Below are 16759 nucleotides of genomic sequence, written 5' to 3'. Positions count from 1 at the left end.
CTTGAAACAAATGGATGAAAATGTGCAAGAAATCTGTAACTAGAACTTTATTTAACCCAGAATAGAGAGAGCAAGAGCAAGTGAGCAGACAGATGGAGGTGCAGAGAGACAGGCATGGAGAGACAGATGGAGACAGCTAGAGAGAGAGACAGACACAAACCTGTGGATGGGGCTGCCCAGGGGCCAGGCTGAGATCAGGAAGGGGGGCAGCCTCAGACTGGCCCCTGAGGGCTGCTGTCTGGTAGTCTGGGCTGGAGGTGATGGTGCTGTAGGCAGGGGGTCCAGCTGCAGTCTGTCTCTGGAGGAGCTGCAGGATGGCTTGGATGTCTGAAGTCATCTGGGACTCCAGTCTGAGGAGAGGAGGTTGCTGTTGGTTTACTTGTTTTATTTTGACAGACTGAGTAACCATCTGCAGAAAAACCTGTCTGACAGGAGCGTTTTGCTGTTGCTGAATGTCTGTTTAGTATTAATACTAAACACCAGGGGGCGACGGAACACAGGAGCCCAGCTTCTATTAATGAAACTAATTTCAAAAGGTGGATGTTGAAGTGTAACCACAGCATCAGATGAAAATAAAGGTTTCCTTGCTAAAAGACTCTAAGTTTAAGGAACTGAATGGGGAGGGGGGGGGGCTTCCTGCCTGCGCTCAATGCAGCAGGTTACATCACAGGCTCTGCTTGTGGTTCTGAGACGTTTGTTCTCTGCACTGTATCTCGAGGCAACACAGTCACGCTGGGTGTGAGCGCACCAAGCACAGAAGATTCCCCACCTGGCTGCACAGGCTACATCGGCTACATGTAGTTCCTGCTGCTGGGAACGAGGTAGCCACTAAAAGCCCATCACCAGACGACAACAGCCTGCAACGCTTCTGTGCTGAACTATAAATAGACTGTCTGCCTCCCTCATCTGGACCACGGTACCGGGCGAGAAGCACGCCAGGCCGCTCTTACGGCCAACTGCAGGCAGAGCGGCTGACGGAGGAGAGCGAAGCCTTGTGTAATTACTCATGTTCTGAGGATGGAGCGCTGCTCTTCAGAGGAACATAGTGGAATAAACACTTGGGTGTAAAGGAGCACTGGCATCGGCTCAGTGTGACCTCTGGCAGGCAGCGGTGCCGAGTAAACACGCCGTCAGGAGTTAATGAACGTGATAAAAGAGCTTCACTACGCCACCTGATTTCCTGCCAGGGGAGGGGGCACGGAGGTGGTAACAGACCTACCTGAGCATCCAGTAGCCTACAGCCACTGATGGCCAGCTCGTACCTGTTGAGGTGTTGCTGCAGCAGATCCAGCCTCTGCTCGACCTCTCCGTAGGTCAGGTCCGTGTCGCTGTCGTCCTCCCGAGCCGCCGCCGCCGCCGCCTTCTGCCGCTGGCCCGGATCTTCCGCACCCCCACTGGGACGGGGCTGCGCCCACTCCTCCGTGCGTGGCTCTGGAGAGACGGGTAGTTGGTAGGTTAATGTGCAGCTCGTCTGAGCTACTTCAACACGTCCTCCTCAACACTAGGGGGCAGTACGCAGGTTTCTGTCAGGTTCTTATGGGCCCCGTCTGGGTTGGCCCAGTATGTCATATAAACCGACTGGAGTCAGGTGACAGCACGGCATTTTTAACAGCAGGAAGATGGATGATCGTTCAGCTTTGTTCCTCTAGTCTTCCCTGGAAAGCTTTCTTGGATATTTCTGTTCTGGGATTCCTGCGCCAGCACAGGGGTCGTCTAGTTTCACTCCCATTAAGAATTATAAGTGCCGGAGAAAACCAGCTTTCCGAGCTCCTTGTTTTAGTGGGACGCAGACAGCTCGATGGTCGTCGGACTCTTCGTGTGCGTTACATCAAATTTTAAAGCCAATTACAAGTGCGAGATAAAACTCTAGAGCCAAGTTAGCAGGTGTACAGGAACCATTGTTGTCTAATCCAGATAGAGTTCAAACTCAGAGGGGTTTGCTTTTACATTAGAGCCACACTTTAAAAAGAGGAAAGTTCTGCTCACCTTTGTACGACTGGTTCTGGGGATCATCTCGGGCCTGTGCGTCTGGAGCATCACTCATCCGGACTCCCAGGGCGTGGTCCCGCACTACTGGGAATCTCAGCACGCCAGAACACAAGGGCCTCTGTTCCTCCCCCTCGTCCTCATCCTCATCCTCCCTGCCTTCCTCCCCCTCGTCCTCCCTGTCCTCGACAGACTGGCTCCTCTCCGGGGACACGTAGGTTGTTGTGTTGCAGTAGGCCATGTGCTCCTTGTTGGGGGAACCTAATGGGAGAAATGGTAATAATGAGGAACTGTGCTGGGGGAACGCCGCGTCCTCCCCCTCCAACATTGTCCCATTATCAAAGAGGCAGCAGTGGCTGTTTTGCTTTCAGGTTTGATCTGAGGACAAGCAGCATTATTTATTGTTTTAAAAATGCATCATTATCCAATGTGAAGGTATTTACAGTCATAAGGTAGGGAAATAAACGGGATTTCTACACAGCGGAGGGTCCGAGCACTGATCTAAAGTGTCCCCCCCGTCTCCGCTTGTGTTCCATTTGGAGATGGTGACAGCGTACGGAGACGGCCTGTAACCTTGGCGACCAATTAGATTTGCCTGACTCGAAGCCAAACTGCCGAGTGCTGCTGTGAAGAGGCTGGCTCTGAATCTGCCGGCTCCTTGAAGTCAAATTACAACCGCTCCCATGGTGAGCAGCACACTAAACGCATCAAAACAGTCTGTGCCGACATGTGATCTGAGGAGACCCACAGGACACGGGTGGGTGTTTCATTTAGGACACTCGTACTGTGTCTCTGAGGCTGCATCTGATGCAGAGGTATAGGATGATGAAAACATGCACTCTCTCCTGATGTAACCTGGTCTGACTTGTACTCGCCCCGTTCTCTAATAACAAAGGTGATGTGGGCTGTAAACCGTCAGTTTGAAGTGACACAGACAGCTCCTATATTACCACTGTGCCATCCCATCTCTGCACACAACAGCTCAGCAGTACACAAACAAAGGGCTGCAGAATAAACCTTCTTGGGCCCTTCATTCCAAACAGATGGAAGCGGTTTTTGATTTTAGCAAACTGACTGTTCTGAGCTTAAATATAACCAGTCTCCTTTAAAATAGGTTTATCACCATCATCGCCAGACGGGGGGGGGGGCGCTACAGATGCGCCACCCGAGTCTCCAGAGCAATTTACTAACCAGTATTTATTATCGTTTGCTTTGCAATAACCTCCAGCTTTTTAACGTGAAGCTCCATAAACTCATCAAGCCGAGTTGGTTATTGCGCAATTTTAAAGTCCGAGGGAATGTTTCTGTAATAAGAGTGCAGATGGGCGGGGGCAGTAAAAGATGCTGCACCATCACCACAGCCTACCTGTAGAAGACCTCCTCTTGTAGGACACTCTTTTTGGACACGCCACGTTTGAGCTGGATTCCTCGCTGCTTGTCTGTCAACACATCAGATCAAACGTACATATGAACAAAGGTTCCGTTTCCTATCAAAGCCTGGAAGTGCAACATTCTGCGTGAGCCTTGGTGAACACGGGAGCAGTCGGAGCTCTGGTTTGTCCCAAAGATCTGACATTCAATTTGTCACAATTACAGCTCCATCAGCAGGGCCTGTGGGCGCCCCCGCCCTCACCAATACGCTCTCACTTCCAGAAAATGTCAGAATCAGACCGCTCGTTCCCATCACAGATAAAATGACACACTGCTACAAAAAAGCTTTTCATCAAATTGAAAATGATGTAGCAGAGACGGGGAGCCGATCTCTGAGAACCTTCCTGCTCCAACAAGAGCCAGATCGATTTTTCTTTTTTTTTTTTATACACACCATGGCAACGAGGTGGATGTTTACCTTGGCATTTTCATCCCGGAGGTCAAACGTCAACTCCAGGTTTGTAAAGAAGTGGTCGGCAAATTCTGGATACATGTCCAGCACCTCCAGAATCTCCTCCCTCTGAATGGTGTGGAGGTCGCAGTAGCTCAGCGCTCGCACATCTGCGCAGGACTTCCCGGGCTTGGCGAACAGGTGGATCATCTCACCGAAAATGTCGTTCTTACCTGAAACAGAGGCCGTCGTTAGCGAGAGCTGTTCGTACCCATAAAAGGCTGAACAAACGCAGTATAAACCCAACCCTTTTGTTACTGCTTTTCATGAACAGAACTCAGAACTAAGACTTCTTCTACATCCATAAAAGACCCAATTCTCTCAAATATTGTTCACGAATGTGCCTGCAGCTGTGGAACCATTTATCTGAGCATAGAACACCTCAACACCTCCGTCAGTTTGGGCAAAGATTCCTTGGTCACGCAAACTGATGGTTGCAGCAGCCGTCCAGTTGGGGGGTCTCAGATGACGGAGATGCTGGATCTGGAGGTCATGGGTACGGTAGAGAGGTGAGCAGTCAATCCAACGGCAACTGCACGCCCCCCCCCCAAAAACCTGCGACATCTGTGGCTGTGCTACATTTAAGTGGCCTTATATTGTGGCCAGCCTAAAGGCCAGTTTAGTCTTCTGCGTCTGCAGTTAGGGAGGGGGTAGGTAGGTAGGTATTGCATCATCAGCGACCACCGTAGAGACGCGGCACCTACCTCCCAAAACCTGTAACAGACCAGGGGAGCCGTGGTTTGTTCCTCCAACTACATAATTTCCAGTGGTTGCTTTTCCTGTGCGTGCCAACTTTTATCATTTTGGCCAAGGTGACATCAAGGTCACATAGACCTTAAAGAGACCCATTTGAGCAACACAACAAATGGAACAGCTCATGGCTTTGAATTGCTCACTTATTAGTGTAGTTTGACTGTTTCTTCTATGATTTTTTACAAACCAAACACTTTCTGAATGAACTCTAATTAATTGGCTGCAAATATAAGTAATGGACGTGGCCCCTTTTCACTCGTTTGCATCTAAACTTGGAAGTTGCATAGTGAAGCCAGACGGCCGAAGCATCGCGACGAACCCCATCTGTGTCGGAAATGCTTTCATGCTGCCGAGAGGCTAAATTTAAAAAAAGAAAATGTAATTAAAGGTCTTAGATCTCTGAGTTCAGCTCGTGAAAAACGGCAGCAAAAACGGTGTTGCATTCATGTTGTAACTGTATACAAAGATGTTCTAGAATTGTGGTATTATTTTGGTCCATTTACACTTCTGACAGGGATGAAATCAATGTTTCACCTTGTCTCCAATAAAACCATAAATGGCCAGAATTGTCCATGCAAAGTATAATAAAATGCACCGAGACAGTGGTTTATAGCCACAGCAGAAGGAAAATGGAGTAATCAGCAGTTCTGCTGAGGCAGAGCAAAGGTGCCGTGTGTTTTGTAACCTACAACTTGCACAGCCGTGCTGCTCGCTCATAATGACCCTATTGTGTCACCCGTTCCCTCCAAAACTTTACTGGCTGCATGAAAATGGCCTTTAAAGTGTAAAAGGAAGGACAATGACGATTTCTACAGCGAGAGCATCAAATTTAACAGCTGAGTTTCTTTATTTCACACTCTTCTCATCCCTTTTTCCCCTCCTACTCTGCCCACTCAGCTCTTTCTTTCTACTTTAGGAACCAATCATGTTTTCTTTTTTTGTCAAAATAAATGCTTAGTTACTCTGACTCCCACTGTTTAACTCCCACTGTTCTCCCATCCCTTCATCCTAGGAAGCAGCAGCAGCAATCAAAATGTCTCTGAAATACGTTATTATAGTTCACCCAACAGGGACGCCAGTAACAGCACACCCAAACCGTCATCCTTAGCTGAACTCTTTCTCAATAAAGTTCAACATGTCTGATGAAGTGGGCATTTAAACTGGACCAGGTCCAGCATCAACTTTTAGAGCATTTCTCAGCGTGAGGACTCACCCAGGATGGCCACCACGATGTCATGTTTGAGGATCTCAATGGAGCCACGGGAGACAAAGTAGAGCACGGTCAGCACGTCTCCGCTGTGGACGAGAGTGTCTCCGGGGGGTGCGTGGGTGGTCTTGAACCGCATGGCCAGGGCCCGCAGGCAGCCTTTAGTGGCTCCTTGGAAGGCCTTGCAGCCCTGGAGCAGGTTCTTGTTGAGGTGAAGGCAGATATCTGCTTGCAGGCACTCTGGGAAACCCTTCAGCACCTAAATATGAAACACGGGTCGAAGCAAAGGGATTGGAGTCAGGGGTCGCGTGGAAGTGGAATTCTCTCCCGCGTGGCTGGGTTCATGTTGAATTTTGTTGCCGATCCAATTGAGAAAATTTCCTTAGAACTATGATACAGTTGCCACTTGTGTTCTTTCCTTCATCTCAAAACCTTTCAGTCGTGTAACAGCAGCGGACGAGAGACAAGACGCACAAACTCGAAACAGAGGCGCCGCATTTCATTTCATCTCTGTTTGTGAAAGAATACAAACTATGGTTGGTTAATAAGCCCCACAACTTGGTCAACTTCAATACAATAAAAAGAAAGTAGAGGATTTACCATTCAATTCATTATGAGGCATGAAAATAGACTTTATAAACTTACCCTTCAAATACAAACACTTAGAGACACAAAAGACTCACACACTAACAGATACCAGAAGGCAAGGACAAGGGCTTTTGAAGACATAAGGGACAGTAACAACAAAGAAAATAAAAGCACATTTCTTATCTTTGTACACACATTAAATGCAATGTGCAAAAAGAAATGTAGTGTTTTCTGGCTCAGGAAGTCTTTTTGTTCACTCAGAACAAAAACCCACAGTAGATTGGGAAAGGAAAGACTGAACAACATTTGGCAAGTGCAGGTGCTGCCACGGAGCGTGCAGCCAAGCCTCCCACAGTTGGAGGGAAACCTGGCAGCGCCTGGCAAGCCTGTGCTGTACCCACTCTCACAGCCGTGATTCACTCTGTCTCTGCTACCAGATGAAGACCGCGAGCTTGTTTTTGAATACACAGATTTCATGCAAAAAGAAACGCCGAGGCAGGCCACGTGCAACTCCACCTGCAATGGAAAAATGAATGTGGCCTGTGGGAAAGTCTCAATGCTTTGCGTGTTCTCTGCTGTAACTGGCATGCAGACATGGAAAGTTTACACCATGTGTTCATGTATGTGGAGATCAGACAGAGAGGGGACGTCTCCTCCGAGAACATGCACGTGTGGACGATAACTCGGCTGCATTTTCAAGCTAATGCTAACTGAGAACATCTAGGCTATTGGAAACAACTAGATGAGACGCTAGAACTCAGGAACATTCAAGTCAACATTAGGTGTGATAACACATGTACCTCCTGCTCTTACCAGAGTGGTGGGATCATTCCATTTGACATGAGGCAGACATGGAAAAGACAAACTTATATAAGTACCATCAACAGAATCACGAGGAGGAAAGCCACAGTCGCTGAGCGCACAAGCAGCAACGGTGGCTTTCATTATACATGTGGCTATGACGGAACACTGCACAGTATCTCTAACACTGTGGTATCCACATAGCCAGACTGAGGGTAGAGCAATTTGTTGGGGCCTAAAATTGGGCAGAGGTGGGTCAGATGCCACAGGAAGAAGCAGCAAAAGAAGAAGGCAACCACTCGTGGAGGTTTTCGAATGAAGCACCACGTCCCTCTCGTACCATGTTCATGTCGATGCCGTTGGTGTACGTCCAGGCGTGTTGGAAGTACTCTTCCAGCCTCTGCCTCAGCGGGTTTGGGATTTGGTGGAAGCGGATGAATTCTTTGACTCGCAGCATCTGCAGGTGGTATCTAGCTGTACCTGAATACAACCTCTGGATGATAGCAGACACGTTCCCAAAGATGCTGGCGTACATCAGAGCTGGGAGAGAGGTCACAGAGGGGAACCATGAGCCTCAGAGGTCAGAGCCATCTTGCTTCTCAGGACATATACATCCGTTATATACTGCATATACAGATGGTCATATCAGCAGGAGTATAGTTCTTACAGCCAATTAGCATGACACAGATGGAGAAGATCTTCTCAGAGTTGGTGTTGGGGGAGACATTCCCAAAGCCCACGCTGGTCAGGCTGCTGAAGGTGAAGTACAACGCAGTGACATACTTATCTTTGATGGAAGGGCCTGAGCTGGGGTCGCTGTAGTTGTATTTCTTCCCTGAAAGGGGAAAAAAGAAAAAAACAAAAATGTGTGGTCACTGCTCCACTCTGTTTAACACAACCATGAATGTGAGTGAAAGTCACCTATGGAGAGGCCCAGGTTGTCCAACCAGCCGATGTTATGTTCCAGGTAATTCATTTCCATGTTGCCGATGGCATACCAGATACACGCCAGCCAGTGGGCAATGAGAGCAAAGATGCACATGAGCAGCATCAGGACAGCAGCGCCGTACTCCGAGTAGCGGTCGAGCTTCCGCGCCACTCGCACAAGCCGCAGGAGACGGGCGGTTTTTAACAGGCCAATAAGAGTGGTGGTCTGGAGTGGGAAAAAGGGAGAAACAAAGGATTATTCCCCCGGAAACATGTGAAAGCCCGGCTTACGTCTAGATCGTTCATTCAAATATGCTTTAATGTGATGATTCACGTGCTGCTGAGAATGTAGATTTTAACCACAAGTATCAGTGTCTTACATCCTCTTGCAACAACAATTCCTTTATAAATTGGAACAAAGCGCTGCAGTCATCAGAGACGGCCTACACGGGTTTCCCAACACATGGAAGGACCTGCCTGACTTCTGCTGTGACCTACAATCAAGTGAACACGCCGTTTGTCTTCATTCCGAGTCTGGGGTCAAGAACTATTACTGCGATCTGCTTGAGGTCAGACTTGTAAACACACGGCGTGCGGGAATGCTTGATCAAATTCACAGATGAGAGTGTGGACGGGCCCAAGATTACAGTGCGGTGAAAATGACCTGAACTTGGAAAATTCACATAGAAACACAAAACAACATAGACCAAGACTTCTGTTTAAACCTGAACACTCATCTCCCCTCTCACCTTATAAGGCCTCTCGTAATGTGACTTTGGATATACCACAAGAAATGGTTTTTATTTCAGTATTTTGCTTTTTAAAAAAGAAGATGATTCATGGGGGGAAAGTGCATCTCTGTCGTAGTAAGGAAGAGAGCGGTAGCAGCTTCTGATAGGTCCATTAAACAGCCTTCGTCCTCACAATCTCACCCCTAAATCACTGCCATCAGTCACTGCTACGCACCCAGCCAGCACGGCCTTTCCCTGTCAGCTGAGAGAACAGTGAATGAATCATATGTGGAAACAGAGTCCTAAATTATCCAGAGAGCATCACCTCGGCGCATCAGCCTCCTGAGGCACAGTGCAGCCGAATGGGCGGTATAAGTGACGCAGAGTCAGTGTAACCGTAAACCAGAGGGACGCCAACCTGCTCTACAGCACATATTCACTGACCCTCTCTCAGACCATCTGCTGCTGTGGATTTCACGCTCATCTGGCTGAATCAAAACTCTGGAAAAGCCCAGGTTGGATGGAAGCCTCATATACTTTGTGTACATTATGGGGGTATGACGTCATTGTTTCCCCTCATGCTGTAAAATTACCAACCGCATGAGCAAAACTGAAACAAATGTTGAGAATATTTACTCCCCAATGGTGTTGCAATCTTGTGTAGAAGTGATCAACTGCAAAATCAAAAATAAATAAATAAAAAGGTTTTCTGATGTGACTGCAAACTCTGGTCAAAAACTTGCTCTCCACAGGGGGAAAACCTCGCTGTTAACAGCAACATCCATTCCTCCATGGAGTCTGAGGCTAGTGATATTTTCTTTAGCTTCCCACAGAGAACAGCTGAAAGGTGCAGCAGGAAACGGCACAGACGACAGTCGGCCTAAAGTAAAGCAGCACAAAAACCCACAGCAAGGTACTGAAAGATAAGAAAAAACTAGATAACTTAGCCTAGAACTCGTGTATGGCACATTTAAAATACCTACCTTACAACTGTACAACAATAAAAGAAATGACTCTGATAGTAAACCAACATTCCTGATATAAACAGATATTAGTGGGGATATAAGGTTAGCAGGGAATTTCACAACACAAACAGCTGAATGGACATATTCCGAGCTGTACAGGTCACAGAACAAGTCAACACTGTTTAGCTTACTCATGAGATCGGACAAGGAAACACACTGTGCACAAGTATATTTTTGTCCCAGCAGATCAAATCTGGTCTCCTCTGCCTATGTGCATAATTCCAGCAGGGCAATAGTGAGACTGCGGGGGCGGTTCTCTGCATTAATCCTGCCTCACTTACTGCCTTGTTTAGCACACACGCTGCAGGTTTTTGCAGCTCAAGGCAGCCAGAGCCGACTGCTGCGACCAAAGGCAACAAGCATATACACCACAGTCAATACACAATCCACTACTGGATTCTTCAATGGAAACTCAAGTGCCATGATTCTCATGATTGTTTAGGATTGCTGAACAAATACTTCTCAGTGGCAAGTTTGAGTCGCTTAAATATTCCTTGCTTCAACTCTACCCCGTCAGATGAAATGGAACATATTTAAATTTTGGGTTTAGTGAAATGTTCAGAATGAACCAGCATAATTTGCAATCACCTCAAATTTGAAAACTGCGCACACAAGCTCGTGAAGGTCGTCGGTATGAAAATGATGCAGGGGCAAATGACTTCTGTAGGGAAATGCAGCACCAAAGCTCCACCTCACTCACCAATCCCCTGAAACCGGCACTGATCCAAAATGTCTCGCAGGTGACTTCAACCTCAGCACAATGATTCTCAACATACTGTCTGTGATGGTTTCCAGGCAACACAGGTGCATGTGATTATATCTAAAAATAGTCCGTATTGCTGCAGAAAGAACCAACATATCCTCTTTAAAACAGGAGTTAAAAGTGTGAAGGTTGTCTTATTTCCAGTGTCTGGTGATTAAGAAGCTAAAAATACATTCTTTCTGCTCTCCGCTCTGCTGTGTGTGCTTTAGAGGATCTTCACCCGGCACCTCACACCATCGCTGCACCAGTAGTGCGGCCTGTATGAGGGCGTACAACGTGCTCGGCTGTCTGCTCTTTTCTCTCCACCTGCCACTCGCTGCCAGCCTCCAGCCACACACTTCCTCGCTCCTCTCCGACTCTCAGGAATAAACAACTAATGGTCCATAATTGCCCGAGAATAAGAGGACCAAGACCGAGGAGCACATCTGGAGCTTTGTGTCATCCTGGCGGTGGTGTTTTAATGCATCCCAGGAATTTGAAAAGTAAAATAAGAGCTGCCAACCAGCTACCACAAAGAGGAGCTAAATGGTTTCACAGACAGTGAGGGTTGACGAGCGGAGACCTTTTAAACTCATTTCGATTGCCTGGAGACATTCCCATCTGGCAGTGACGGGAAAAAAGGAAAAAGAGGGAAGCAGATGTGACAGCCGAATGTCGTATTGGTTTAGTGGTTTGAAGAATGGAGAAAGCTGTGAGTAAACATGGTTATGTTATGACAAGGGCAGTTATTTGATTAAAAATTTAAAAAAAAAACAAGTAATAACTCAGATGGAAAAGCACGAGGATGCTGCAGTATCATGCAGTAATGTTGACAGGTTGTCCCAACTCACCTCATCTGATCCTGAGCCAAAGATGAGCAGGTCAAATGGGATGGCGGCCACCATGTCTATAAGGAACCAGCCTTTAAAGTAGTGGATGGCGATTTTGCCCGGGTGACTCACCACCTCCTCGTTTGCATTAACGTATGTGGTCCTGAAGTTTATGAGGATGTCCACAATGAACATGATGTCCACAATCAGATCCACAACGTTGAGTGGTGAGCAGGAGTATCCACACTGGCGCCTCTTTCGCTCCTCGATGTCATTGAGGAGGAAAGCAGCAGAGTAGGGAGTGAAGATGGCCGTGTAGATGACCAGCAGCAGAATCAGCCAGTCCCACACCGCTTTGAACGGGCTGTAGTGGAGGATGGTCCACCTGTGGATGCGTGGCGTTTGGAGCTTGTACTCTGGCAGAACATCAGCACCCAAAGAGAGGACCTGGGAGAGAAAATGGAACATTTACCAGCTCATTCAGCATTTAGTCAACCTTTAAATTAGATCTGCTGGCTGCAGAGTTTCCCCACTTTCCACAAAAATGTATTTTGTGGGTCTTTTTTTCACATAACATCATAAAACATGCAATATGACAAACCCTTGTTGGATTATTGCAATAATGTGATGAATGACAGGACAGATATCCTCATATTCACAGCCTTTTGTATAACAGAATAGTACAGAAAACATAAAGCAGTTAATTCCATTGAGTACTCGATGATGTATCTGTTAATGTATCTTAAATAATAAATTACATTAAGCATAAATTTACAGCTCCAAAACATAAATCATTCATCGGTATAGTGAGAGATAAGAAAAATGCTTGCAGAGGAGATGTGAACCTTACACAGCACATCATTAGAGGAGCCGGCATTTAAACCCTCAGCATTACAGTTACTGCTATTTTGCACAGCTTGGACTCAAAACAAAAAAAAAGTGCTCAAGGGAAAGACTCAAAACAGAAAAGCTGAGTTATTAAGAAAAACATAAATTGGACAACATCAAGACGACTTCCTCCGAGATGGTGGAGAGTAAGGCAACTTAAGTTTATAGTTCAAAGTCGGCCCCAAAAAAATCCCATTTACAAGCTCAACTCGACATATGAATCTGGTAAATTACAGAAACAAAGGGGACAAAAAAAACCCCAACACATAAAAGCAGGCAAGAAAACACCATGGAAAATAATCCTGAGCTGACAACAAACAAAGAACAACAGAAACTCAGAGCCATGTAGGCAAGCTAGAAGGGTGGAACACAGAAGCTAACGATCTGCTGCACAAAAGGGTTTTAAAAACACTCCAAATGCAAGACAAAACTAGAACCAAACCAACGGAGAGGGCAGACCAACAAGCAGCTAACTTCCCACATATTGTGAATTCCACCCAAAACTAACACTCCAATTAAATGGAATACCTTCAAAGTTTGTCTCCATATGTGGCTCGACTTGCATGTGAGGGTTAGCTTTGGTGAAAGGGTTGTTGGTGCGGCAGCAGGTTACGACTATGAATCCGATTAGACAATCAAGGCACTTGGAGAGATCTTCCTTTAATAGAGGTTGTTCAACTTTCACTTGGATTGTTAGGTAACTTTGTTAAATAACAGTTATTTTTATAGATAGTTTGCTAATGGGAAAAGAAAAGGGGAAACTTGACAATACTAAAAATATATAGAGGATTAATCTTTATGAGGAAAACACCAGGGCCCTCACAAAAATGCTCAGTCCTGTCAGAGAGCTCTTAACTTAGCAACTTAACTTAAGCAGTATTAGCTTAAGAGCAATTCAGGAAGTTTCTGAGAGCAACTCTGAGCAAGGAGGGGATGAAATCTTTAAACTTAATGAGGATGGATAAATGCACCAAAGGCACAAAGTAAGCAATTACATTAAGAGGCATGGAGAGGATGCCGATCATAACAGGCGTTTAGAAAATTATATATAAAATGCTAAAACAAATAGTTATATCTGAGTCCTAGAAATTGTGAAATACTTTATTTTTGTAATCTCACTGGTGAAAGAGCAAATGCAAGTGATCGATACTTGGTTAAAAATGTGTTAGTTGAAGGTAAAAAGGCTATCAGGAGGAACAGGAAAGACGGATTCCAACATTCCAACAACAGGTGACGAAATATAAGAAGGGAGAACAACCGGAGCACTAATGCAACAATTCAACAAATCCATAGAATAACTCTACAGGAGAGGCAAGTATATAAAGAGACTAAACTATATAATGCCTACCGTTTCTTTTTGCCCAGACTGTTTAATTCTTTTTTCTTGTTGTTTACCTTTGTAATGTTGCATTGTCTGTCTATCAGATTTCTCTGAAAGAAAAGACAATACAATCCTGTACATCAGCAGGCGTCGATTTTAAACGTTTTTTGCATGCAGAGCAGGGATATAATTCATTCTAGATAACTCTGATCTCAATATCCTTATCTCTTATCGCTTTTACTATATATGGGCAGATAGCTTTTATCATCAATATTAATGCAGCATTCATGGACGTTTTCAGATAAGAGGAACATTGACTTGCAGGTAATTATAGGTGCAGGCAGAGGATGTGTCTATCCATCCAAGTGTCTGACACTTTAATAGTCAGGAATTTTCAGGCCAGGGCTTCCATTGAAAATGACTGCAGCTCCAAGCTGGAATACTAAGCGAAAGGTGTGTGAAGAATATGAGTCAAAAGGGCAGAGAGACAATTACGGGGTCCCAGTGTAGAGGCTCTATTTTGGCATCTATCACTTAGTGTGTGTGGCCTGACGGCTGCCCCGGTCACCTTCTCAAAGCCCATCTGTGAGAGAAAAGAGCAGGGGCAAGAGGATGATGTACAGCACAACTAATAGCTGGCATTGATAATTAAATGGCTTATTAAAAACTCTTGCCCTCAGCATGGTGGAAAGGGTTACACACCTTTATCCAATGATGCAGGGAAAAACACGAAGCTCAATGAGAAAATAACCCACAAAAGGAATGTGTTCAATGATTAGCTGCCACGTGCTTAAAGGCAGGCATTGTTGCGATGTCAAAGCACCGCCAAGTAAATTGTTATTTCATATGCATGGAGATTGTCCCTGCAGACTGCTGGATTGCTGAAGCCATTATTTGCAATAGAACTCTGAATTAACAGTTCTAATCTAACTCTTCCTCAATAGCAGATCCCACATTAATTATTTAACTTGCCGATACCGAACCCTCTACTGTGGATTAATCAAAGGCTCGTCAAAGACTCGCCGTATGTTTGGCTTGGCCTCAATTATATGCAAATGAGCTATAGCTCTTTCTTCAGTTCTTTGTTGCCCACATCACTGAGGCTGGGGTATTATTTGTAGGGCTAATAGTGCTGTTTTATTTTCCTGGGCATAAGCAAACAAATTCAACCATCAAAAATAAACTCCAGGTGCTCTTTTAAGAGTGTTTTAAGTGAGAAATGCCTTTCATTAGACCCTCCCTGTGCTTATAGTAGCTTAGTGTGAAAACAGCCTAGGCCAAAATGACAGCACATCAGTCCAGAAGCATCCAGTACACAGATGGACCCGGGAGCTTGGACCTGAGACATCTGCTGCTTTGAGGTGGTCATTCAGTGTTTTGCCTAATCCCTAATCTGTGAAAGAATTTGCTGCACAATTCTAAATATTAATTTGATAAACTTAAAGCAGCCTGTAACTTACAAGCCAGAGAAGTGGGATTTGGTTTCAGATCCACTTGTCTGCTATCTCACACAAAATTACATTAATGGCAGATTCACCCATCTGTTGCCTAATAACTATGAAAAAGAACATCTCTGCTTCAAGTTCATGTCCCAACTCTGAAGCTGCCTTTTGACTGTGAGCAAGGGTTTGTGCCGTCTGTTGAGCCATTAATGATGTAAAGGCAAAAAAATAAATAAATACATTCTAATCCAGGAATACAGTAGTTTATATCTGATTCCTCATTGTCTCAAGCTGTGGCTGAGCAGGGCAGAAGGACTGCTAACCCTGCTCCTAACTTCAGAAGTCCAATATGTGCTCTGGAGTGAGGCTGGTAGTGTAATACGCATTCCTGGTAATCTGCTCTAAGTAACCGATCCCTCGGGCTTCAATTACTAACCCTGAGGCAAACAGAGGGCATTTGGGCCGAGGGCGGGGTAATCGACTGACTCCAGCAGCTGCTTAATCTACACCAACATGATTTACGATGACATTGTAATGAGCATGAACACCCCCCTCTTCTGCATACCCGTATTAATCTCCTACATATGATGGAAAAAATTAAATAGGTGTTAGCAAGCCAAGTAAAACATACCCTTCCTCTTCAATTAGTCTTCTAGGAAACCTAAAAAAAAATATATACCTTAATAGATCCCTTTAAATCACTGATTAATTTAGAGTCAATGGCATTGGCCAAAGCTCTCAGATATATGCAGCAAATCCATGGTGCTGTCCATGGTGCTGAAGTGGCAGATCGGACACTTTAACCTGCTCTACTCTATATTTTATACAACCCATAAAAAGGAGCATCGTGAGTTACGTGGAAATTGACTTATTTGACTTGATGACTTATTTCTCAACAGAGATGAAAATGCAGTGTGCTCATACCTGTGTGACCTTGTCAGTGACATTGTGCGTGCGGTCTTTGACCTTTGGAGCAATGATCGTCTTCTCCGACGATGGTGGGGAGGGACACTTTTTCTCATTATTCGCCTCAGAGAAGTTGAGTGCAATGAGGGGGATCTTGTTGATGGTGCTGTACTTGTTGAGGTTGGAGTCGGAGGTGGAGCCCAGCAGGCTTGATTTAATCTGACTGAGCGGTCCTGAAAGAAAGGGAGACATGGTGAATGCACACATTAAAAAGGTTTCCATGTCTTTGCACAGCTGTTGATTTAGACCCTGGACATTGAGAGAATGACCTATTGTCCAATTGTGAGATGGGTTCTGAGCATGAAGTGGCTCCAACTTGTGGAGTGAGTTTAACCACGGCACAACACGACAGATGCTGAAATATGATGCATTTGGATGCCCTAGCAGAGTCAACAGTTCTGTCAAAGATTCTCATTAAAATCAAATAAGCACTGCTGGTGAATGACCAGAATGATTAAATACATGGTATTTCAAACCATCTGTCTGATGATTAGAGTGTGGAGAATTACAAAATATTTCTGTGTGTCCTTGAAAAGTTTACAGCAGAAATTGAAATCCCTGAGTTATAGTGAAGGTAGCAAAATTGTGATATTTGACAACAAATGAGAAACATCAACATGTGTCCCAATGAGAATGATAAAAAGTGAAAAGTAGGATTGCTGATTCAGCT

The 16759-nt window shown here is 45.3% G+C and overlaps 1 protein-coding gene across 5 annotated transcripts in view; it reads right to left on the bottom strand.

Moving 5' to 3' along the window:
- Positions 1-16759, bottom strand: part of kcnh7 (potassium channel, voltage gated eag related subfamily H, member 7) — a 42118-nt gene that overhangs the window by 1974 nt on the left and 23385 nt on the right. For 3 of the 5 annotated variants that reach the window (XM_057027178.1, XM_057027180.1, XM_057027181.1), the window contains 11 exons: positions 16048-16262; positions 11494-11919; positions 8139-8370; positions 7885-8052; positions 7558-7757; positions 5835-6087; positions 3836-4041; positions 3353-3425; positions 1987-2247; positions 1263-1431; positions 161-350 (listed from right to left, as the gene is read on the bottom strand). In XM_057027178.1, coding sequence (XP_056883158.1) covers positions 161-350; positions 1263-1431; positions 1987-2247; positions 3353-3425; positions 3836-4041; positions 5835-6087; positions 7558-7757; positions 7885-8052; positions 8139-8370; positions 11494-11919; positions 16048-16262 — 2393 coding nt within the window. Of the gene's footprint in view, positions 1-160; positions 351-1262; positions 1432-1986; positions 2248-3352; positions 3426-3835; positions 4042-5834; positions 6090-7556; positions 7758-7884; positions 8053-8138; positions 8371-11493; positions 11920-16047; positions 16263-16759 lie in introns of all 5 variants that reach the window. The other 2 variants (XM_057027182.1, XM_057027179.1) reach the window with 2 other exon arrangements.

This window comes from Takifugu flavidus, chromosome 3 (assembly GCF_003711565.1).
Source record: "Takifugu flavidus isolate HTHZ2018 chromosome 3, ASM371156v2, whole genome shotgun sequence".
In the NCBI taxonomy this organism is placed as follows: domain Eukaryota; kingdom Metazoa; phylum Chordata; class Actinopteri; order Tetraodontiformes; family Tetraodontidae; genus Takifugu; species Takifugu flavidus.
This window is presented reverse-complemented; position numbering and strand designations above follow the sequence as displayed.